The following is a 23,966-nucleotide window of genomic DNA, read 5'->3' on the forward strand; positions in this document are numbered from 1 at the left end:
AGGAAGTAACCAAATGAGGTTTAACAAGGGCGAGTGTAGAGTCCTGCACCTGGGAAGGAACAACCGCATGTATCAGTACAGACTGGGGGATGACCTGCTGGAGAGGAGCTCTGCGGAGAAGGATCTGGGGGTCCTGGTGGACGACAGGTTGCCCATGAGCCAGCAGTGAGCCCTGGTGGCCAAGAAGGCCAACGGGATCCTGGCGTGCATAAAAAGGAGCGTGGCCAGCAGGTCAAGGGAGGTGATCCTGCCCCTCTACTCTGCCGTGGTCAGGCCTCACCTGGAGCACTGTGTCCAGTTCTGGGCTCCCCAGTACAAGAAAGACGAGGATCTTCTGGAAAGAGTCCAGCGGAGGGCAACAAAGATGATACGGGGCCTGGAGCATCTTCCCTATGAGGAAAGGCTGAGAGACCTGGGTCTGTTCGGCCTTGAGAAGACTGGGAGGGGATCTTACCAATGTTTACAAATACCTTAATTGTGGGAGACAGTGGCATTTGGCCAACCTCTTTTCAGTGGTTTGTGGGGATAGGACAAGGGGCAATGGTCAAAAAATGGAGCACAGGCAGTTCCGCACCAACATGTGAAAGAACTTCTTCACGGTGAGGGTGACGCAGCACTGGAACAGGCTGCCCAGGGAGGTTGTGGAGTCTCTTTCTCTGGAGATGTTCAAGGCCCGTCTGGACGCTTACCTGGGCAACCTGCTCTAGGGAACCCGCTTTGGCAGGGGGGTTGGACCCGATGATCTCTTGAGGTCCCTTCCAACCTCTACAATTTTGTGATTCGGAGACCTTTAAGGTCCCTTCCAACCCAAGCCATTCTACAATTCTATGGTTCTACGAACCCAGACGACTGGCCAACAGAGTTGAAGGGTGGGGAGAGCTTGTGGGACTGTCGTGCTGCCTCAAAGGCAGGCGTGAGGTTTTATTGAACGGACACTGTCGCTGAATGGACTTGGAGGGGTCTGCCATGGCCAGGGTGAGCTGATGGTGCTCTGGGAAGACCTGGCCAAGGTTGCAGTGACTGGTGGATAACACCGATGTTGAGAAGACAAACCCTTTGTGGGACAGAGTGGTAAGCGACATTGTGCTAGACAAAGACGCATGTGCTGGGGCCAGAGCACTGCCAGAGCGAGCGCTGCGGGGCGGGACGGCCCATTGTGATGGCTCCGAGCGATGCACTGTGAGAGCCTGGAGCGACGGATTGTGACTGCGTGGCCCTCGCTGCTCATATGCGGGCGCAGAGTCCCACCGCGCCGGCTAGTGCCCGCACTCCAGCTGAGCGTTTACGCGAGGTCTGGAGTGAGGAGCAAGGTTGGCCTTGGTGCTGGTGTCGTGCTCTGGGAGTTGCTGCAGCAGCTCTCAGTGCCCTTCCCAGAGCCATCGGAGATCCTTCCGCGGCCCTGCCTCGTTCGGGCCGTCGGGAGACCCAGGAGGAGCGCTCGCAGCAGCAGAGGTGAGTGCTACGGAGACATCTCTCCCTGGGCAGCTGGAAGGGTTTCCTCCTTGAGGGGCCTGCACAACTCTTCCAGCCGGCCCCGGCTCAGCCGATGACCATGGCCTCTTCTCTGCCTTTTGCAGCGTGACACCTGCTGCTGCAGCGCCGGTGAGAGGGAGCGGCTCGTCATCGCCAGTTCTCCCCAGCTCACCTCAGCAGGCGGAGAGCATGGCCACGGTGCTGGACACCCGCTGTCCCATCTGTCTGGACAGCTGGCTGAACCCCAGCTATGTGATGCCATGCCTCCACCGCTTCTGCTTTGCCTGCATCCGGCAGTGGGCTGAGAGCAAGCCCGAGTGCCCCCTGTGCAAGCAGAGGGTGCGCTCCATTGTACATTCAGTGACGGCAGACAACGGCTTTGAGGAGCTTGTCACTACACCGCCTGCAGGGACATCAGTCATGGCCCAGCAGCCAGGGAGAGCGCCTGGACACCATGCCTTCCGACCACAGGCAGCTGGACCAGTGCAAAGGGATCCTGTGGGCAGCCTCCAACCCCATATCTGGGCGTCCCTCTTCCGACGGCATCCAGCTATGCTCCAGCCCCTGCTGCCCTGGCTGCGCCAGGAGCTGGGGCAGCTCTTTCGGAATGACAGAAGGGCAGCCTCTGCAGCGCAACGCCATGTCATCTCCAGACTGCGCTTCTTTGGCCTGAATGAGGCAGCTCTGACGGTGCTACTACGTCCATCCCTGGGAAGACACACTGCCGGCTTCGTGCAGCGGCTCATTGCCACTGCCGTGCAGCGGTGCAGCGGGGAGGCCCAAAACCTGCTGGGTCGGGGGGCCTCCCGTGCTGCCGGAGGACAGGAGGGCAGCCGTGCAGCAGTCCCCAGCCACACTGCCACCTCAGCGGGGACACCGGCTCCCGGACCGGAGCCCTCCCAGGGAACCAACGCAGAAGAGCTCCCCGGAACCTCAACCGCTGCCCTCCGTGAGGGGCCCAGCCGCGCCCCACCCGTCCCAGTTCCCGACCCTGGTGATCAGCAAGTGCCCCAGCAGGAACCACAGGAGGCTGAGGCCGGTCCCTCCGCTGCCGGCCAGGGCAGGGACCAGCCACGCAGGGGACCCTGGAGAGCTGCGAAGAGGAGGGCTCCCACTTCCCAGGACTCTGCCCCACCCGCAAAGAGGCCACCCCGCCGGCGACACTAGGACAGTGCCCCAGGAGCTGGCCAAGCTGGGGCTGGGCCAGCACATGGGGCGCACGCTGGCAACCGGGAGGGACCACAAGGCTCACAGCAGTCTGAAGCTATTGGACAAAAGAAATAAAGCTACGAAAGCTATCAAAAAAGTCTCCGTATTGCTAACAACACGGTTGGCATCGCTGTCCCCAGCCCTGCTGCCATCTCCTCCTCTTCCTACTGCTGTGCCCACCGCTTCCTCACAGGGCTGCTGGGCCTGAAGGCCGATGGGGTCGGTCTGGTGGGATTGGGGCGCGGCGATGCCGCCCTTTGCCAGGAGGGCTGGGGTGTTCGTCTCAGCGCTTCCTTCCCCACGTGCCCGGCACCACTGCTGTGCTCCCCCTGAAAGCGCGTGCTGCCCAGCTGCAGGCCTGCAGCTCTGCAGCTGCTCCCAGGGAGAGGCTTCCAGCCTGGGGTGCCCGGGGCCAGCCCGTGCCCATCGCCATCGCCCCATCGCCCCAGGCCTGGCCTCCTGCTCACCGCCACCTCTGGCCCCGGGGCTCGAGGCTCTGCCCTCCCGCCAGCCTGCCCCGCTGGCTGTGGCCTGGCGATGATGCCGTCGAGATAGCTCCTTCTGCACAGAGTGCGCCTTGGTGCTGCTGCTCTCTGTAGAAAGCTGGGGTTGTGCCCTGCCGAGACAGGAACCCCAAGCAGTTCAACAAGGGGGAGGACAAAGGCAGGCACCTGGGGAGGAACAACCCATGAAGCAGTGCACGCCCAGCTGGAGAAGTGCTTTGCTCACAGGGACCCAGGGGTCTTGCTGGACACCAACTTGACCGGGAGTCAGCAATGAGCCCTGGCCACAAAGAAGGCTGACAGAAGGGCGGGCTGCAGTTGGCAAAGCATCGCCAGCAGGTTGAGGCAGGTGATCCTTCCCCTCTCCTCAGCACTGCTGCTGAGGCCACCCCTGGAGGACTGTGTCCAGCTGTGGGCTCCCCTCTAGGAGGGAGACACGGATATACTGGAGAGAGTGCAGCAAAGGGCCACAGAGGTGGCAAAGGGCCTGGAGCACCTCTCCCGCAAAGAAGAGCTGGGAGAGCTGGAACTGTCCAGCCTGGAGAAGGGAAGGCTCAGGGAGGACCTCACCAGCGTGTAGAAACACCAGGAGGAAGGGGGAAAAGAGTACGGAGCCAGGCTCTTCCCAGCTGTCCCCAGTGATGGGACAAGAGGCAGTGGACACAAAGAGCAACACAGAAGGTTCTTCTGAGCATCGGGGAGCCCTTCTTTACTGAGGGGTCTGACCGAGCACGGCCACAGGTTGCCGAGAGCGGCTGTGGTGTCTGCCTCCTTGGAGTTCTTGGGCAACCTGCTCTGGGTGTCCCTGCTTGAGCAGGGGCGGGGGGGGGGGTTGACAAGATGGCCTCCTGAGGTCCCTTTCAAGGTCAACTATACTGTGAAACTGATATTAAGTGTCAAGTTCTGGAATGCAGTAGTAAAATAGGAAATAAAGTTTCTTTAGGCTCAGCACTAAGTCCCTTCCCTTCTTCTTCCCCTTCCCTTTTTCCTTCCCCTTCCCCTTCCCCTCTTTCCCCTTCCCCTTCTCCTCTTTCCCCTTCTCCTCTTTCCCCTTCCCCTCTTTCCCTCTCCCTCTCCCTTTCCCTTTCCCTTTCCCTTTCCCTTTCCCTTTCCCTTTCCCTTTCCCTTTCCCTTTCCCTTTCCCTTTCCCTTTCCCTTTCCCTTTCCCTTCTATAACTATTTTAAAAATTAGAAACACTCCTTTATTCTTAGATACCCATAAATTATACTTTTTCAGGAGAGGCAGATAAATACAGTAAAGATTCAGGGTACTGAAGAAAGAAACATTTAAAATTGGTCAAAGATACCGAAGACAAGAGAACTGGCCTGGGCTAATTTGAGATTTTAGTAATGAGTTCATGGGACTGAACTAATGACCCTGCAATTTCCTTATTTTAGGAGATAGCTTCAATGACTTATGGAAAGTTTTAGCATCTGGAATCTGAGCTAACTGCAGTGGATGGGAAAATGAAACAACTTTTACTAGATCACTACTGTTACTGGGGGATGCTTTCTGAGATCTGCCCATGGGAATGGGCAGGAGGGGAAAACATCTTAGTCAACAACTGGGGGATATGCAGTAATCACTCTGAGGAGCAGCAGCATATTTTAGGTTTTGGTTACTATGATACGCTCCAATGCTCTTTTAGGAAAAAAGTCCACTTCAGCCACATTACAAAGACATGGTGTAGAGAGAGGAGATTCTGGCACGTAGTCTCTGGAATCTCTCTGGAATCTCCCAGGGCCACACATGAACAGAAAGAGTCTCTTTTTTAAGGAGCATTATCTCATGAATTTTATATGAGCAGGATATCGGAAGAAAAATAATTATTAACAAACACTGCAAACTTGCATGGAATAAAGCTAGTGAGTGAAAGAATCAGATTAGCAAGTGTCATACAGACAGATTGTAATAGATTAGTGATAAAATGGCTCCAGCAGGCTCACAGGCTTTTCTTACTACCCAAAATCATCATACCACTTCCTAAAAACAAAGAAGTCTTCTGAGAGGCAGCTGAAGTTTTGCAAAATCTGTCCTGCTACTTAACAGTTTATCACCTCAAGTCTGATCATAATAAAAGTGAGAAGTTTGTAGGGGGGTTGTTTCATTTTTTGTTTGTTTTTCTTATTTTTTTAATTTCTTTGTTTATTTGTTTTTGAAGGTACAGTTTCCTTCTCAGCCATAACCCTGTACTTGTTAAGAAAATGAGAGATTTCTGGCAAAACAGAGGGGTTAAAAAGAATTCATATTGCAGATGAGTTATTGTTCCTTCTGGATGTCATCTGTCCTTTACCTGTCCTGTCCTTTTTTTTTTTTTTTTTTTTTTTTTTCCACATACCTGGAGTGGCTAGTGGATAGACATTGCATAAACCACATATGTAAACCACCCAATATAGATGTAGGAAGTTCTACAGAGAATCCTCAGATATTTTTGTGTTTAAATGAGGTTCTGATATGGCATTTGCTGTTGCATCCAGCTTCTTTATTATTTTATAAGATTTCACATCTGCCTGTCAGTAGCACACTTGCACCATGATTTTTCATTTCTGTATCTCTCACTGTGTCACTACAATTTATTGTGAAATTTGTTGTTGATTTAGAAATGTATACAAATTCATGCATAACCCAAAAGACTATTCCTCCCTTCCTTAACACTACCTTTCAATTAGCATTGTTTGGTTTTCTCCAATGTTTGTATTATTTTTCACTATCACAAACATCTTTGGATAAAAGAAGCTAAAAATCTTCTTTTTTAAAGCAACCACATTATTCTTATGGAAAATGAGAAAATATAAAAAATTCCTTCCAGACCCCTAAATATTTATAACTGCATATGTTTTCTAACTGTCACTGTCTCTTGTCCTATGTAGTTTTATTTACATACACAATTTTAAGATTTGCATGTCCACATTTTTAACTATGAAGCTTTTTTTAAAAATATGCATCGCCAAGCCTCTTTTAGAGAAAGGGGAACTAAATACTTTATGCACATACACTGGCAAATATACGGGCTATTGATGTGTATATTGTGGACTAGTTTAATGTGTACTTTTACTTCATGGATCAACCCCTGACAGTTCATTATTTCACTTTTGTTCTCCTCTAGACTCCCTCTAGTATTTCTAAATCCTTAATGGGAACAAAGCCCAGAGAAAGGAACACTGTGTTCTGCTACAATGACTCTCCTTGCGTTTTATCGTCTTTTCAGCTATTTTATACGATATGGTATTATGCTTTGGTACTTTCTGATTGTTATACAGACCATTAATATCTTGGCTTTCAGGGCTGCATAACACAAATCCCAAGGAAATCAATGCAATATGTAGCCCATATATTTATATATAACACCTAAGAGAATTTTTGGAGGTCCAAATTGTTAGAAACGTGTTTAATATCATGGCTGAGAAATGTAGACACAGTGGATGCCAACTCTGCCACATCCAGTCAACAGGGCAAATTTAGCTTTTTACATACCTCAGTTATTGACATAGATACCCTTTCAGACATTTGCTCATCCAAGAATCTGCAGAGCATGGAGAAGTGTTAACAACTGCCTGACGTTTCCCTTTAAGTTGCGCATACATTTGCGTGGGAGAAAAGGGTGGGAGGAGGAAATATTGACAATGGTACCCAAACGTTGAGTGTTAGACGGCCACGTGGCTCCCCCAGAACCTTCAGACTAATATAGGTTTTCTTATCTCATAGATGCATTCCTGCTACTTTAGGAGTCCAAATGTCTCCTGATACAAATGTCTCTTCCAAGCAAATAAACTCCATGCCTAAGTTTTTGCTCATAATTCACTGAGCCCTTTTTGAGCTGTCGTTGAATAAATAATAGCTGAATATCTGGCCTCCTTCTCTTTCACACATGAGTAAGTTCTCTGTAATTCCAGTGGTATGAGTTAAGTGACTCACATATCACTATTGTGTCACAAGAGAGCTAGCCTCAGAGATATGAAAATCAGCATGAGTACGTGCCATGAGTGAACAGCAAAGATTATGTCTTGGTAATGTTACTCATCTTGAGTAAGTCCCTTATTGCACACATAAAAAGTCTGCTTGAGTAAGGAAAGTAGAATCTGACACTAAGTTAAAGGCCTTAGGATTTGGCCTAGTATTTTTAACTGTGAACTTGGCACTGCAGTGGAACAATATGTGCTACTCGTTCTTATGCAATAAATACCAAAAATTGTTTTGTTGTATTCTTGTAGTTACCAAGCTTGTATTGTGCAATAAACTGTAAAAGTATTTTTAAAACAATATGTTGTTAATAAAGGCCATATTAATTGGGTTCTCTGTGGATTTTCTGCTAAATTCATTGCATATAGCATATTTTCAAAAGCAGAATTATATACTAGCAAGTAGAAAAGATGTTTTTGAAGTTGGTATTTTAATAAAACTTCAAAGATGTGTTTATGGTGCAATTTTATATTTCTGTTAACTTCTACAGAAAATAAATGTAGTCTCCTAAACTGTGCACGTGGACATAAGGGCCATAATGAAAACATCCAAAATATTAAGTGGAGAGGAATCTGGAATTACCAGCGACCTGTCTCTTCTTCATGAACACGGGAATATTTGGCAATGAAGAATACTATTAATAAAATTTAAGATTATTATTGTCCCCATTTAAGTTTTACTGAAGCCAGCTTCAAGGGATTCAGAAAACCATAATGTATAGGACTGGTGTAGGTATGGGCACATCCACATTTAATCTTTGTACCTACCAAAACATGTTGATGGAACATATTACTGTGTTGGTAGCTAAAGTTAGGTGGATATAACAGAGGAACTGACTCTTATACTTCACAGTATTGATTAACCACCAGTTGATGTCACTGGAAAAAAAACCTACCTTGTTAATCAGCAGTTATTTGCCATTGGCTTTTCTTAAAACTTTCCACGAATATTTTCATATTAGTATCGCAGGCAAGATTCAGGACTAGCCAAACAAATCTAACATGATTAATGCCTATGTTCCTATCAAAAATAGTAATTCATGCTGATAAGTCGCTAGAGTTTCCATTTTGCATGTGTGATCTTCCTTAATATTCCCATGTAAAGGTAGACCCTACAGTCAGTTTTCAGCTACTTTCTAATCATCCGTGTTGCTTTGCAAGGTAAAGATTCCACTTTCAGCATGTTTTACAATATTTTCTCAGTGAATCACTGAGCTTACAAGAGTTCTTACAACTTAGAGGTTGTGATACCAGTTTGTATCTGCTTAGATAAAGCCCAGTATGACCTCTAACAAACCTTCTGATCACTAATGGAGAGACTAGTAGACCAGCCAAGGATAGCCTTTTCACGGAGGCAGTTTTCCACAACACAGGAAATGGCGGACTGGAAGGGCACAGCAACCTGACTCCCCAGCTCCTCTGTTCCCTTCTACGTGTGCCCATACACCCGCTGAAAGATGGAGCGGTGGCAGGGTCCCACTGCATTCCCCGCCTCACCCCAGTCAGTGCCACTTGTCCTCTTCCCTGACACCACGTGTTAAAGGAAAGCAGGTTAACGATGGGTGTGGAGGGTGAGGGGGCCAGCTACACCATACTTAGTTCAACCCAGAGTTTCGGCTGGTCAGTTTGAAACCGTAGCCAACAGTCTGGCTTTGTATTTACCACCCACACTCCAGCATCTTCTACCTTCAGTTTGTGCAAGCTACTCTGAATTCCAGCCATAGAAGCAGTAACTTCAGCATAGGAAGTTTTGCTGCAGAAGTGGAGAATTAACACCCGCTAATGCATATGTGTTGGACTAATACGATGAACGTACAAAAAAATCATGTTGTGATTAGTTCTGGTTTTGAACAAAAGACAAATTATTTATTTGTTTCTTCAAATGAAGCATAACACTAAGGTATAAAGGGAGTATAAATAACATCTGATTGTGCTCCTAAGCTCCATGCTATAACTTTCTTGCAATGACATCCTTCAACAAATTAACTACATCATTACTGTTAAGTATTAATTGCACAAAACAGATACACAAAATATATAATGAGCTAGAAGGAGGACAACATTCTTCCATTATGACAAACAACTGTAACAAGAAATGGAAAAAAAAACAATAGATCTAGGCTTACACAGATGGCAACACTGAGAGTTTTAAGTCCTCTCCTTGAACACATTACATGTGATAAATAATATGCAAAATATTTAAAGAATTTTGTTGTTGCTTACAGAAGATACTTAGCAAGCAAAGAGCCAGTAGCAATCACTGCCTCATGTTTCATATCCCCATCATTCAATGCAAATTTTTACATTTCATGCAATAATCCTGAGCTTATTTTCAGTAACATTGAAATGTCATCTATATTAATTACCAAATACATACAGAGCCCAACTATGGGGTCTATTGTATTATTAAGGCATGAAAAAAGAATAACAGTTTATTAACTCTGAATGCCACAAATACAGCACAGCAGTTAGAAGGCTCAAAAAAGCTCAGAAAGTACCAGTGATGTCTGTGCAAAGGTCCTCCCAGAACATGACTGTGAATCAGCTCCTGAAAAGATACAGCATCAAATCCTGGCCTTGCTGACATCAGGGAGTTTTGCCATTGCCTTGACTGCTGGACCAAGCTTCAGAGCTATGAGGAGTAACTCAGACTCCTTTTCATATCCCCAAAAAATTGACAAACTTCCTCTCACTCAAGTCAAGTATGAATTTAAAAACCACTACCTACATTTTTTCTTAATTAGTATTTTAAGTCTATGGTAAGATTCTATTATACAGCATGGCAATTAATAAAAAGCCTTTTCAGGAAGTGCTTATTTGTTAGTCTGATTTATTAGTACTTTAAAAGAAGGTGGAATTAGCATGAAAAGGACCTCTGCCAAATCTATGCTCTATTTATAACTTGTTTTTTATTTTTAAAGGAAAGGCTTTGGTAAGCCAAACAAAGGGTATATGATGCAATTCTAGTCTCCACAGTTCAACGGCTCTTCTCAAAGATAAAGAACTCCAAAGTCATCAGGTGGAGAACTCATCATCTGCATAAATCGTAAGGGGCTAGTAGAATCTGGGTTGTACAGTTCTCCACATATTCTCCAATTTACATTTAAGAAATTCTTGCAAAACGCCCTGTAGTAAGCCAGGGTATTCCTGTTCACTTAGCTAAGCCATTGAAACTGAAGCCAAATTGGTGGTAAGTCTTACTTCATACTTAAAGTTGCGTCGTCTCCCATGGTGGGAACTACAGTAGCAGATGATCTCCTCTAACTCTGCTACTGCTATTGCCTGCCCCTTACGTAGGTATTTGCCTAGTTGAGCACAGAGTTTACAGGTCAGGGGGCCTTATCCTTCATCTGAAGGTGGCCCACGCTCTGTTGTGAAAAGAACCATGGGGTGGACAGATGCTTTTACACAGCCTTTGTGCAGAATTCTTTCTGTGCCCGCACCCCTTGCACACACAAACCACCCTTTGACAAAGGTGGTGGTGTCTAATTCTATCAGTGCAAGGCTCTGAAGAACTTAGAAGATGCACAAATCCAATACAACTAATTTCATCTAAAACACCAAGTTATAAGATTGAAAAAAAAAATGGTTTGTCACAATAAACCATTCAGGAAATTCATTGCTCTCTCATTTGAGATAAAAGGAGAAGAAGGTTGCTGTTGATATTAGAGCTACCAGGACAGACTTTGTGTGGTTTTTGGTTAACTTATACTAACAAATAAGTTAAAGAAGGCTAAGGCTATAAATTGTTAATGTTTCATTTATAAATATCCACTTTATTTCTATTCTCCTCTAAAAAAAGTGTTAAGGAAAAAGGTGGCCAGAAGGTTTACATGTGTTGTAAATTGTAATTTGGTTAAGTTAAGCTGTAAAAACCAAACCTGTAAGTGAAGTTGAGCACAGTGTAAGAAAAAGCCTTGATTTTTATTTATTTTTTTTTGTAATTAACAACTTATTTACAAGTTCTTAAAATCAACTGAACTGGAGTAGATGTCCTGTGTTTGTCACCAATCAGTGTTTTATTGTAACTGGTAACTTCCACACTTTATAGTAGAACAATAAAAAGAAAATAAAGTTCACTATATACAGCCTTTGTACAGGCTACTTGACTATACACAAGGCATAGTGATCATAGCACAACCTAGTCTTCATAATAATTTGTGCACAGAAGGACACCAATCAGACATTATGTGAACATTACAGTGAAATGACGTCACAAGTCCAGTGAAAATTCAGCATAATACAAAACATATTTATCTACTGCAAATGACATCCTTTAAAACAATAAGCCTTTACTCAGTAGTAACTTAACCAGAGTCTGACGCAGAGATTTGTTGTGTAGTTATAAGTCTTTTAAGTGAAGCAACCTCTGCAGATAAGTTTGCTATCCCCTGCTTCAAATACAGGTTTTCGGACTCAGAGACATTGTAGATATTGTCTTTTATTTCAACAACTCCAGTTTTGCAACCACTCTGAATTTTTACATTGAGTTCCTTTTGATGCCAGAGTTCTGGTTTGAGTGACCAGTCTTGGATGTTAGTCACCTGAACCGAGAAAGGAGTGTGAGAAGAATGCACCAAGTTCTGTGCACCATGTTTTTCAAGCTCAAAATGTCTTTTTGAGGACATATCAATAGGTGATGATAATTTCTGTGTGGCATCATAGTCATTATCCATTGCTTCCACTTTAACTTGCATGGCTTTGGCTTTAATTCGAAGCTTGTGAGGCAGAGCTGAAGAATTCACTTCAGGAACTTTAACTGTTGCATGAACATTTTTATGTTCAACTGGGGAATGGATTGGACCCTTCGGAACCTGCTGCTCATCTTCTCCATCAGATGACTTTCCAACAACACCATCATCAGTTTCTGAAGTTCTGGGGGAATTACTGGAGGATCTATTAACTTGCAAGAGAGGAGGAGAATGTGAGTACACGTTAAAGGTAGTTCCCATGTAGTTTGGATATATGGATGCTTTATAGGAACCTCTGTCATCTCTTGGCTCTCTCTCTAATTCCATGGGCTCCTGCTTTATAATCTGGAACTTATTTTCAGGACTTCTGCAGCTGCTTTGTATACGACTTGGCTGAGTATGCTCTACTGATGACATTTCAGACACATCGGACATAGAGCTTTGAGGAGAATGCTTAATGACAGAAATACAACTGCTACCAACTATAGATGGTTCATGTTCATCTACAAATGAGTTAATGTTTGATTTGGAACTTTGATAGTCTTGGAAATACACAGTTGTCGAGCTGCTGAGTTTCTGTATCTCTTGGGCATATGCTGCAGAACTAATTAAACCAAACTTTAGCTTCAATGAAAGCAGCTCCGCCTTCAAAGTGGCATTCTCCTCTCCCAGTGCAATTAGTTTGTTCTCTAAGACAAGGTCATTCAGTCGTCGTTTTTCACGAGATCTTTTGGCAGCTTCATTATTTTTCCGCCTTTTCTCCCAATACATAGCATCTTTCTTTTCATCTGGAATGAATTCACGCTTTCTCCGGCAAGCTGAAGATTTGCTTTTTCCACTACTTGCTTCAGTAAGTAGTATATCTTCATTTGTGGACAACTCTTCAGACACTTCTGCTAAAGTAGACTTAAGTACCATGATTTTGTCCACATTGCTACTTGTGTCAACAGGTCCGTGTTCCTTTTTAAGGGTCTGCATTTTTCTCAGCTGCATCAGAAACAATTTGTAGATCTACAATGAGCAACAGAGCAAGCTATTTCTCCAGTACTTCTCACTCCACAACTTGATAAATACAGTAATTTTAAATCCACACACATTCTTCTGTTTGTTTCATATTCTCAAACAGAAGTGTCTAGATCCAATTTTCTTGGCAGAGCCAATGGGAATCTGCTAAAAAACCTAGAAAAAAAAAAGAGAGAATTTGATGACTATTTAGGCATCATTGGTTTGGGGAGTGCAAAAGGAATTTTTAATAAAAAGCGTAGACTAGAGTTTGGTCTATTAATCCTACTGTAGTGTGAAGGAAGCTCAATACTGAAGCAACTGATACTGTACACTTCATGATACCTAGGTAGCAATTTGCTTCCAAAACAAATACAACGTGATCCAAGGAAAAAATATTAATAAAAAAACCATTTGGGTTTTGATCCTACCATAACGTTGTCACAGAACTTTCCGTGATATCACTGACAAACTTAAATCTCTAACACTCAACACTGCAGGACACCAGGCATGTTGATGAGCAGCACTGGAAAGTATCTTGTTCTTCCACATTAAAGCATCTCTTCTGAAAACAGCTGTGGTGTGTGACTTAGAAATGCTATATATTTGGGTCCTTCATGGATTTAAAAATAACATAAACTGATCTAGAGAAGCTGGAGTGCTTTCTATTGTCTTAAAATAACAATACTATTCATTAAAGCTATTAAAGATTGAATTATTGTTTTTATATCCTGTAAATATAAACATATATATGTACCTTTATGAAAAGATTTATAGACACACACGTGGAGTTTTAAAATGGCTTTTTGATCAATCAGACCAATTCAAACTAGTAAACATGCACATATAATTTTGGCATATACCTAACTCTTAAAAAATTTACAAGACAAAAATGCATTACATAAGATTTTTTCTTGTCTCTTCCTAAGAAAATGCTAAAACCAGTACCGAAAAATACATTAGAGACTTAACATTTACTAACGTAATTTGAATTTGAAAAATATCCTTACTGCATCAAAGTAAAGTTTAATACTATTGAGGCATGGGCACTTTTGGAAAACAGTGTTTACATTAAAGTGAAAGTTTAGATCTAAAGTTCTTACCATTAACAAAGGAAAACTACCTTACCCTTTAACTTTAGACATTTTGATCATTAAAATTGAATTTTGCACTTAAATTGGAATGTCTTATTTAGTCCCCCTTAATGCAAAAATGCTTTATTCTCATAAGATCGTTTGATCTTGATCAGAGATATAGCTTCTCAATATCTCATTTTCCATAGTCAGTCAAGTTCCTTTTAAAATAAACGTAGTATGCCAATTGTTTTTATAGGACTTACTATTGGGTCTGCAATGATTCTTGCCCATACAAAAACAACCACCAGCACCTTCAAATTAATGTCACCATTTATTGGGAATGTTTTTACAATGACTAATGAAACTAATTTTAATATTATCAGTTGGGAAAGTTATAAAAGAATTAATGAATTGTATTCTGCCAGTTTCTCTTTTCTTTTCCAGAAGGCAAAGAGGAGTGAGTGATGTAATAACAATTAAGTAGGGTCATAAAGACTCAGGTTTCAAGCTGGGTTCTGTTCCATCAAACCATGCCAACTCTTCTGTCATGAAAAATTAACACATTTAATAGAACAGCTAAGAAGAATTTCCTAAAATCCATAGTTAATTACTGACATGTAACTATTTGTCTTTGATAATACAGCCTTAATGGAAAATAGAGTTAGAAGCCAGCCACACCAAAGACGGTCTCTAACATTTCAGTGCAAAAGCAGCACCACAAATTGCCATGTTTGTAAAGCAGAAATATAACTCTAATACACAAGTAATTACATAGTTAGATCCTGGTCCAAAATTCTAACTGGAGTCAAAAAGAATTTTCTGTCGAGTTAAGTAGGAGCTGAATCATGTTTAAAAACAAAAAATATGCCCCACAACAAAGCAACATCCAAAACTTCAGCATAATTTAATTTGCTGAAGAAGCTGTATAGTCATTCTGTCCATTTCACTGCTGCAAGTCTTCAGTGCTTTAATTAATATGCAAACTGTTTCAACTGCAGTGTAACCTGAACACGCACGCATATATACACGTACACATAAATAAAAATTGCCTCATACATGGACTTTAAAAATAAAAAAGCCAAGACAGGCCACCGGAATTTCTGTGGCATTTGTAAAATATTCAGTCTCTGCAATGTGGTTTTACAAAAAAAGGAGAAAAATACCAAGACCTTTTTTCATTGTCTCATAGCATTAGGAATGCACAGCTATTGATCCACAGTCACCCTGATATACTGCAATCCTTGTATTCATTTGTATCATTGACAACTTCTGTGTTTCTTTTGAAATGCATCCATCTGCCAAAGCACATATAGAAGCTGAATACCTACCTGTACTGAATACCTATGAAATCATCACTTGTCTCATAATATGCATCTCAGCCAACTCTCACTAAGGTGAAAAGGCTTCAAAACAACTTCAGGGCCTTACAGATGAATATATCTGACTGAATTTTATGGTACTAGAGAGCTAAACTCAAAGCCAAATAATGTTTATTTTCTCTTAAGAAAGGGATACCAACATACATATACCATTACTTTCTTCCCTGGAACATCTACACTTACTTGAAACAGGAGCAGTAGCAAAGAAGCAGTTATAAACATAGGATTTGTGCTTATTTCTAGAATGAAGCTATACCTACACTGGTTTAATACAAATTGCATTTTCATCTTATACCCCAGCATTCCGTTTCCACCCTACAGAAGCAACAACTTCATCCTTAAACAAGGCTGTTTCAGAGTAAGAACTATGAATTCACATCTATCTGTGCAGTCTTGATCTCAGAGTGACCACACTTCAGCAACACCATGACACAGGAAAAAAAACATCAGTAATGACAGTAATAGATAAAAATAATTAGCAAAAAGATTGTTTGCTTTTCTTCGAAATGAATGTAGACTAATGTCATAGTTCATCAGTAGGACCATCTATGCATCAGTAAAAAATCCAACTGCATGTCCGAACTATCTCAAGCAGCCAAACGCTGGCACTGAGCTGCACTTAAAACCCAACAACCTGGGGAGTTTGTGTCCCTCGATTCAAGTGGCTTCTACAGATTGGACCATTCCAGTACGCAACCTGCCCATTTTAGCACTGATGACTCCTGTTTTGGCCGTTCTCCCTCCCATACACATTCCTGGCACAAATAGGCAGAATGTAGGTAGCACACAAGTCTACAGCAAGTAATGAATGTGTATCAAAACAATGATGCTTTTCGTGCAGTATTCAACTTTGCTTTCTGCCAGAGCCCATCAGTAAGGCTGTCAAGACAGAAGTGTAACCCAGTGACATAGTCTTACTGATTTGCTATTTATGTAGGTTTTTTTAATGCCATTACTTCAGTGAACGAGCAAAACAACAATAAATCCTTCACTCCTCCCACATTTTCCTTGAGCACTTCTATCACGGTAACTGGAATTGCTGCTTTACATAAGAGGAGTAAGAGCTCCTGTTTGTTAATACTTCTCCATGTGGATCAGCCCAATACTGAGTCTGTAAACAAATTAAATTCCATCTGATGATAATGGCAAAATGCCTTCAATAAAAACAGCCATTTCGCTTCACTTGTATTTTATAATTCCACTGGAAAACATCAGTATTTACACATAAATTAATGAACTGTAATGACTCCTCTGACTATATTTCAAATTCCAATATTTTCCCTTATGATTAATTTTTCAATTGCTTTATCACTCCCTCATAAAGTATTATAAAACCAACATTTAATACTGCCTTACATTAGTCACTGTTAAAGATTTTTTTTTTTTGGTTGGTTGGTTGATGTTAATGGCATTGAGTGCCAATTCAACAATGTAATAACACTCGACCCTATTAACTTAATTACAGACCCAGTCTTGCTCCCACAGCAATTTTGCCATTGGCTTGAACAGAAGTAGGATACAATCCCAGGCCCAAGTATTAACAAGACTGTTTTATAGAACTCATACTATTGAAGCAAGAAATGATGTATGCAGAAATCGCGAAAAGTTAATTTATCCATGGACTTCAAGAAATACTTAAGCGATCTGATTGTGTCAAAATAGTACATTAAGGATCTGATCCCAGGGATTTGTGTATTCACACTGTAATAATTGAAATGTTTCAATAGGTTGAAGGACAGGACTACAATCTTGGCTGTCACTGTTCCATGTAATCTAATTACACAAGTCAACCTGACTTTGGAGAGTGCGTATGGGTCTCCACACATATGTGTAAGCTTCCTCACAGAGTAACTGTATATTATTTGTATTTATCAAAATAATTCATGTTATCTCCAAGCATGGTATCTCAAAATAAATCTTAGAATGACATAACCTATTATTTAATTCTATTCTTCTAATAGTGTTTCATTTAGTTTGATAAAAATATCTCTAGCAACTGGTTGCTTTCAAATACATTTCACTTTTGTACAGCCATTTGTCTGCAAAATTTATCTTCAAAACCAGAAAAAAAGCTAAACACAGCTTCTTGTTTTAAAAAAGAACCATGCCTCCATCAGCATCTTTTCAGTAAATAATTCAAACTACTATATGGTAAAGTGCAGAAATACAATAAGAGCTCACACTACTATGTGTCTCTGCATGTTTTTAGTTGTTGTTTTCCATGTTTTGCATAGGTCTCATTAACCTACTACCATTCCCTCATATTTATTCTGAAAAGGTGTCTACACGCCAGAAAAGCTAGTGTAGTACCCACTCAAAGGTAACAAAATGATCAGTTCACATTCCAAACTTCGAAAAAATGAAAAATATACTTCACATTTTTATCTTGAAAGTATTTTAAAAACATTAGCTAACTATCACAAGATTTTTATGAGGTACGGAAAAATACCATCCCCACTGCGCATGAAGGAGACAAAACTGAGTTTATTAGTTTAGATGGTGGGTACACAACCTAACTAAAGGCTTTGGAACCACTCTACCTCTACTGCGAGCCACTCCACATCTACTGGTTTTCCCAGACAAAAACTAAGCCATAAAATTCTGCACCTGTCAGGTCTATCGTAATTCGGAAATACTTTTGAACTGAAGATGTGGCCCCCAAATTCCATTCCAACCTCCAGTGAAATTGCTCAAGATAACTTTTCTTGCCTTTATGTAGGACAGTTTGTAAAATTACATTCTGATTAAAGAAAAGCTTTAATGTTGCTTCCACTGGAATAGTGGCACTATCCCGAGGATAGATTATTGGGCAAGAGGGGCTAGGCAACGTAGAGCAAATGAAGTTCAAACACTCTGGAAAAAAACGAGGTAACTGCACTTTATGCAGTAATAGACACGTTATCCATGGTCACAAAGAGGAAAAGCATTTACGATATGAATGTTGCCGCCAACTACTGCTATTATATAGTTACACTCGTACAGAGCATGAATCCATTACAACAGCAAGGAGCAACACAGAACTATTGCTCCTGCACAGAGTTCCCTTTTCTTACAACTTCATGGGCATCTTAAGTGCTTACAGTTCCAGGATCAGCATGTAATTAGGTCAGTGGAGCACTGATGATGATAGCTTTGTACAAGATGACCCATTTTCGCTAAAATGTTGTTTCTCTTATTGAAAGAAAGTAATGGGAGATGGCTAAACAATGTATTCCATGGAAGCATCAAGAATCATTCATTTATTATGACACTTTCCAATCCCTCCTCCCTCCCTCCCCCCCCCAAAAAAAAAAAAAAAAAAAAAAGACTAAAGCTCATCACAGCACTCACAACAGTATTGTATTTCCCTATTACCCACTTCCAAGCTGGACCCAGAAAGTTGTTGTCATATGTATTTTTTATGAAAGGCTTTTGTTGTTAGGAAAATTAGTCAAGTTACTGTTTATCCTAATAACTACAAATTAATTCATTAATGTATAGCTTGCTTCCCAAAGGTAAATTACACAAATTATGCAAATAAAATTATTATTTGGAGGGAACTAAGCATATATTAAAAGTAGCTGATGCTCAAAAAGGTCAGTCAAGGTTAATACGTGCAAATATGACCCATATTTTCTTCCATTTGCTTAGGAGGACAGCATGCTTCTATCAGATCTGCTCAACTTGTCCTAAACTGGCTGCTTGCTGCTCTATAAGCGGGAATAGATTGGTGGGAACAAAAATCTAAGAATGTTACTCAAAGAGCCATGAGAAACTTTGAAACTTAAAAGAAAAGGAAATGTATATATTACTTGTGTAAATATTTAATTACACTTATACAACACATGGTATATATATGTGTATATAAATCATGACATTTTATTTAAATATCACATCACTTTCCAGTATTTTACTAAAATCCCAATAGAAACAACAGGAACTGAAGTAACAATACTGTAACAGTATGCTTCTCCTCATCTCAACAGCTATTTGACAGTAGGAAAAACTAGAGTGCACAAAGCAATCACTTAGTAGTAACAACGGTCTGGGAATAAGATCTGTGTTCTAATTAAGGACCATTAAAAAATACAAAATCAAGTGTTAATTATTCTGACAACAAATGGCTCTTTCCTATTGAACAGTATTCTTAAAATGCCAACCATGGACCAGACCTTTGGCTGACCTAAATTTATATAGTGCTATTTAAAGGCAGGAGAATTATGTCAATTAATCCCAGTGGGTGCTCTGAGCATGCATTTGTTATGTAACTGAAGTATAAAGATGCAAAATAAACGATGTTTGTAAAATGTTGGTGTCTATCACTCACTGCATATGGAACAGAGAAACAGCCGACTTCAGAGCTCCAATCATGCAAGATGGTCCAGATAGGAAGACCACCAACGCCTGTACTAATTCCTGTTATCTTTGTTGTCGTGTTCCACTCACAAGAGGAGGTCTTGCAGCACTGGCACCTATACTGCTGTGAAGACACCTCTGTGGCAAAAAAAATCCTGCTTAATTATTCTAATGCTTCAGGACAGAACTTATAAATACACTAAGATGGAACGACTCAAAAAAGGAAAACACTTTTTAATAAGGCTTTTTATCTGGCAGAAAATAGATTTCTGTCACCAGATTCAATCTCATAGTATGAGATTTCAGTTCAACAGTTGAATAAGGAAAAGAAAAAGAAAAAAAAACAGGATGTCTAGGGGGGGCAATAATAATTCACTTCAGGTCTACCTCTTAATACAACGAGTTTTCAAGAACATCGCTTCTACCACATTTTGAATCAAGCCCAAGTATGCCCTTGCTTATGCAATCCTATTTTTGACAGTCATGCTTGTCATTGGTATTAGACAGTTACATCACCTGTTTAAAAAAAAAAGAAAACACAGTTTTTTTCAAGCACTGTAAAATACCGTAGCAGAAATCATCTGACATTTTGTCTTAGAATGGACTGCAGCAATTGGCCATCTATTTGCATTTTTTTTCTATTACATATCCTAAGCACATTTATATCTCATAACTGGCTGTAATGATCATAGCAAGGTCACCTAGAAGAGTCAATTAAGCTGATGAGTCAGACACATTGCTTAACAGTGTGCAATAAGACTCAAACAGAGGATTTTATTGTTCATGTTATTGCATCATAGTGATGTTATAACAGCAGCAAGATTGCTGTCTGGAAGAAGAAAACTATTGCATAAACATAGTCTGCATAACTATCTGCTAAAATAAGTCAATTTAAAATGAGCTAAAGGTTTATTTTATTTATGAGTTTTATTTCAGGATAAAGGATTGAAAAAAGCAGCGTGGTGCTGATACCTTTTGTAGACTGTGCATTGCTTTACTCGCAATAGAAAGAATGTACGTTCAACAAATTTCAGCTAAAGCATGGTAAATACTGTTCCTTCTTAGGATAAGATTAGATGTGAGGAGGTCACATAAGTTCACATTGCTCATGGGAAGACTCTAAGCTTTTTGACACCTTTCAGATTAGTTCCTTAAAAGAAAATACAAACGAGAGAGAGAAAAAAAAAAAAAAACAGCAGAAACTTGAAGCTTTGAAGTCAAATCCAGGAAGCTGGATATTATAAAAGCTAGTTAAGAGTCCTTTAGAGAATAAGACGAGTTAAAAATAGAAAGTAAATAAAAATGGAAAGTAAAGGCAGATCGTTCTAAAGAGGGTTAGCACTTCAACAGTCAAATAAAGACATTTGTAATGTGAGAACTTTTAAAGCGGTATCTGCTAGTGCCGATGATATCAGGGATCTTTATTCAATAATCCTTGAACTCGTTGGTTTGAATTAGGTCTCTAGGTCAAAACCCGAATCCTTATTCATTCACATTTCTGATAAAAGCCAACATTTTGATTGAATAGGGACCATAAAAGTGATGTGCTTTTTAAACTAGCCTCTGGATTGAATTAATTACCGAGGAGGGCAAAGATGACTCAAAGTAGGTTATGTACACAGGAGTGAACACAATGAAACTGAGAGCAATCACCGAAGTTACAAGAACAAACAAACAAACAAAAAAAAAAAAAAAAAAGAAATCAGGCTGCTTGTTTTTGACACGACAGAAACTCCGAGATCTTCGCCACCAAAGCCGTACTTGACCCCCAGGACCGCGCAGCAGAAAAGTTTGCGCCCGCCATCAGCAATATCGCATTTTTTACATACTCCGCTGCTGCTACCTACGGCAGCTACGCCGAGGCGCACGCCAGCGGCTGCGGCGCCGAATCCCACCTCGGCAGGTTTCGGTGACAAAAGACGCCGGGTTTGGCTTCGCCTCCCCAGGAACCACCCCGCGGCTGGAGCCCCGCAACCACCCCGCTGCTCCAGGGCAGCCTCGGGAGGCGCCCGGCTCGGGCAGCGCCTCGCTGCTGCGTCCCCCCTCGGTACGCGAGGGGCGAGCCCAAGGCAGGCGGATGGCGGCGGGGGGCCCACCCCGAGCCCCTCCGCGGGGCCGGGCGGTGCCGGTGGCGGTGCCGGTGGCGGCGGGGCGCGGCCCGCCGCGGGCGGCCGGACCCCTTTGTCTGCCGCTCCCCGACCGGGGCCGCTCTCCCCACAAAGGCCCGGCACGGCACGGCACGGCCCGGCTCGGCCCCCTACGTGCCCGGCGGCGCATGGCGGCCGCCCGCTCCCTCGGCGCGGCCCCGCGCCGCCGCCCCGGCCCCGGCCCCGAACAAAGGGCTGCGGCAGCGCCCCCAGCCCTCGCCCGCCGCCGCCTCGCGGACCCGGGGCGGGGGGGGGGGGGGGGGGAACGGGGGGCAGCGGCCGGGCCCCACCGTCCCCCAGCGGCTGTCACACTGACCTACTTGTGCGCCGCCGGCACGGCACGGGGCGCCCGCTGCCCGTGTCCCCGGTCCCTAACGGGGCGAACCCCATCCGTAGGGGTCCCCCTCCCTGGGGCAAGCCGCAGGGCGAGACGCTTTACCCGCCACCCAAAAAAAAAAAAAGAAAAGCAAGGAACCCCGCTAGCCGTACCGGGCCGTGTGTGCGGGGCCAGCTAACCCCAGCACACGGCTTGCACACCCGCGTGCAAGGAGCGGGCGCAGCGTGTGGGTGAGCCCGGGCCGCCGAACCGGGCACGGCTCGTCCCGCAGCGTGACAAAACCTGCTACAGCCACGGTGTCCCCGCTGTCACATATATACATATATATATATAATATATATTTTTTTTAATTCTCTTTTTTTTTTTTTTTTTTTTTTTTTAAATTCTCCGGGGCGAGACCGTCCCACTTCTCTTTGTAGCCCGATTATAAAATCGCGCAGTGAGCTGCTCCCTCGCCCTCGCCCGGCTGCCAGCGAGCCCCGCGGTTACATAACGCAACATTTCCAGGAACTACCGTGCGAGCGGCCCCGCAGCGCCCGAAATAAATAGATAATAATTAAAAAAAAAAAAAAAACAGCGACACGGCCGGCGGCGACGGGCACCCCCCGGACCGCGGGGGGAGACGGCGGCACCGGCGGGGCGTGCGGGCAGGGGCGGGGGGGGGGGGGGGGGGGGGGGGGCAACCCTCCGGGGGTCTTCGCTCCGGGGGACGGGCTGGGGACGGGCAGGGCAGCGCCCCGCATCCCGCACCCCCGCCGCCGGTGCGGGTTATGTAACGGCCGCCACCCGCCGCACAGCACGGCTCGGCGCGGCACGGACGCGCCCGCCGCGCCTCCCTACCTTGCGTGCACGGCGAGGCGAGGCGAGGCGGCGCGGCGCGGTGCGGTGCGGCGGCGCCGTGCCGCTCCGTGCGGTGCCGTGCGGGCAGCGTCGCCCCAGCTCAGCCCGCCCGCCCGCCCGCGAGCGTGCGGCGGCGGCGGCGGCGCGGAGGGATGTGTGTTAGTAGGTCAGCGCTGCGCCGCGCGGGGCGCGCAGCCCGCATGCCAGCCGCGCCGCGCCGTGACTGGCGGCCGCGCCGCGGCCAATCGGCGCCGCGAGCCGCCGGGGGGGGGGGGGCGGGGGGGCGGCCAATGGGGGCCGGGCGGTGGGCGGGGCGCGCGCCGGGGCGGGCCGCGCTTACAGTAGGTCTGTGTGCTGCACATTGCATAACCGCCGCCGGGACGGGGGGCGGCGGCGGCGGCGGCGGCGGCGGCGCGCGCGGGGGGCGACGGCGGTTACGTAACGGCCCGGCGGGGGATGGGGGGGGGGGAGGCTCGGCCCGCGGCCTGGGCGGCGCCGCGGCCGTGTGGTGGCGGTGGGGGGCCCTGAGTTGGGGAGGCACCGGCACGGCACCCCCGGTACCCCCGGTACCTCGGTACCTGCTGCCTCACCACAGCGCGGCCAGAGCCCGCAGGGCCGTCAGCACGCCCCGAAAGTTGAGGCGGTGTTTTAAATTGTGCGTTCTGTCAGGCGGTGTTTTAAATCGGAAGGTACATTCTGCCTTTGCCACACACACAAAAAAAAAAAAAAACCACCGTTTCTGATGAGTCCTGCGCGTATACTTCTGTCAGCTCCGAATCCCATACCTAGAACAAATAGACACAGTGCCTCAGATCTGCCCCTCATAGCTTAGGTCCTTGAAATGCAGAAAGAAGCCTCCGGAGCCATAATATCCTTCCTACGTGGGTGGACAGTCCTGGAAATAATATTCCAGATGGAGTTTGGTCGTCTCCTTGCTTGTATTTTTGTCGCTGATTATAATCAGCTATAAAGCCAGGCACGATCTTTCTCCCAGGCTCGTAACAAAGATGACTT

The 23,966-nt window shown here is 44.3% G+C and overlaps 2 protein-coding genes across 5 annotated transcripts; one reads left to right on the plus strand and one right to left on the minus strand.

The window, feature by feature from the left end:
- Window positions 1-1,110: 1,110 nt before the first annotated feature.
- On the plus strand, window positions 1,111-3,765 carry LOC121061830 (E3 ubiquitin-protein ligase Topors-like). The gene is made up of 3 exons (XM_040541237.1): window positions 1,111-1,452; window positions 1,578-1,971; window positions 3,613-3,765. The coding sequence occupies exons 1-3, from the start codon at window positions 1,229-1,231 to the stop codon at window positions 3,763-3,765; spliced, it is 771 nt and encodes a 256-aa protein (XP_040397171.1). The 5' UTR covers window positions 1,111-1,228.
- Window positions 3,766-8,989: 5,224 nt separating this feature from the next.
- NFIL3 (nuclear factor, interleukin 3 regulated) lies at window positions 8,990-23,215 on the minus strand. Of its 4 annotated transcripts, XM_040541141.1 has the most exons (4): window positions 22,953-23,195; window positions 19,600-19,766; window positions 18,887-18,982; window positions 8,990-13,015 (listed from the first exon to the last, which is right to left on the minus strand). In XM_040541141.1, the coding sequence occupies exon 4, from the start codon at window positions 12,827-12,829 to the stop codon at window positions 11,453-11,455; it is 1,377 nt and encodes a 458-aa protein (XP_040397075.1). In that variant the 5' UTR covers window positions 12,830-13,015; window positions 18,887-18,982; window positions 19,600-19,766; window positions 22,953-23,195; the 3' UTR covers window positions 8,990-11,452. The 4 variants fall into 4 exon arrangements, with proteins under 4 accessions (XP_040397075.1, XP_040397077.1, XP_040397076.1 ...); XM_040541143.1 differs by lacking the exon at window positions 19,600-19,766 and having other exon boundaries at window positions 18,887-18,977; XM_040541142.1 differs by lacking the exon at window positions 19,600-19,766.
- Window positions 23,216-23,966: the final 751 nt, after the last annotated feature.

The sequence above is a fragment of the Cygnus olor genome, chromosome Z (genome assembly GCF_009769625.2).
Source record: "Cygnus olor isolate bCygOlo1 chromosome Z, bCygOlo1.pri.v2, whole genome shotgun sequence".
In the NCBI taxonomy this organism is placed as follows: domain Eukaryota; kingdom Metazoa; phylum Chordata; class Aves; order Anseriformes; family Anatidae; genus Cygnus; species Cygnus olor.

Excerpts from the sequence above, each read along its gene's own strand:
- LOC121061830 (XM_040541237.1), top strand. The coding sequence starts at position 1,229 with ATGCGGGCGCAGAGTCCCACCGCGCCGGCTAGTGCCCGCACTCCAGCT. Across the intron at positions 1,453-1,577 it reads GAGCGCTCGCAGCAGCAGAG|CGTGACACCTGCTGCTGCAG; the intron begins GTGAGTGCTACG and ends TGCCTTTTGCAG. Across the intron at positions 1,972-3,612 it reads GACCAGTGCAAAGGGATCCT|GAGGGAGACACGGATATACT; the intron begins GTGGGCAGCCTC and ends GCTCCCCTCTAG.
- NFIL3 (XM_040541140.1), bottom strand. The coding sequence starts at position 12,829 with ATGCAGCTGAGAAAAATGCAGACCCTTAAAAAGGAACACGGACCTGTT.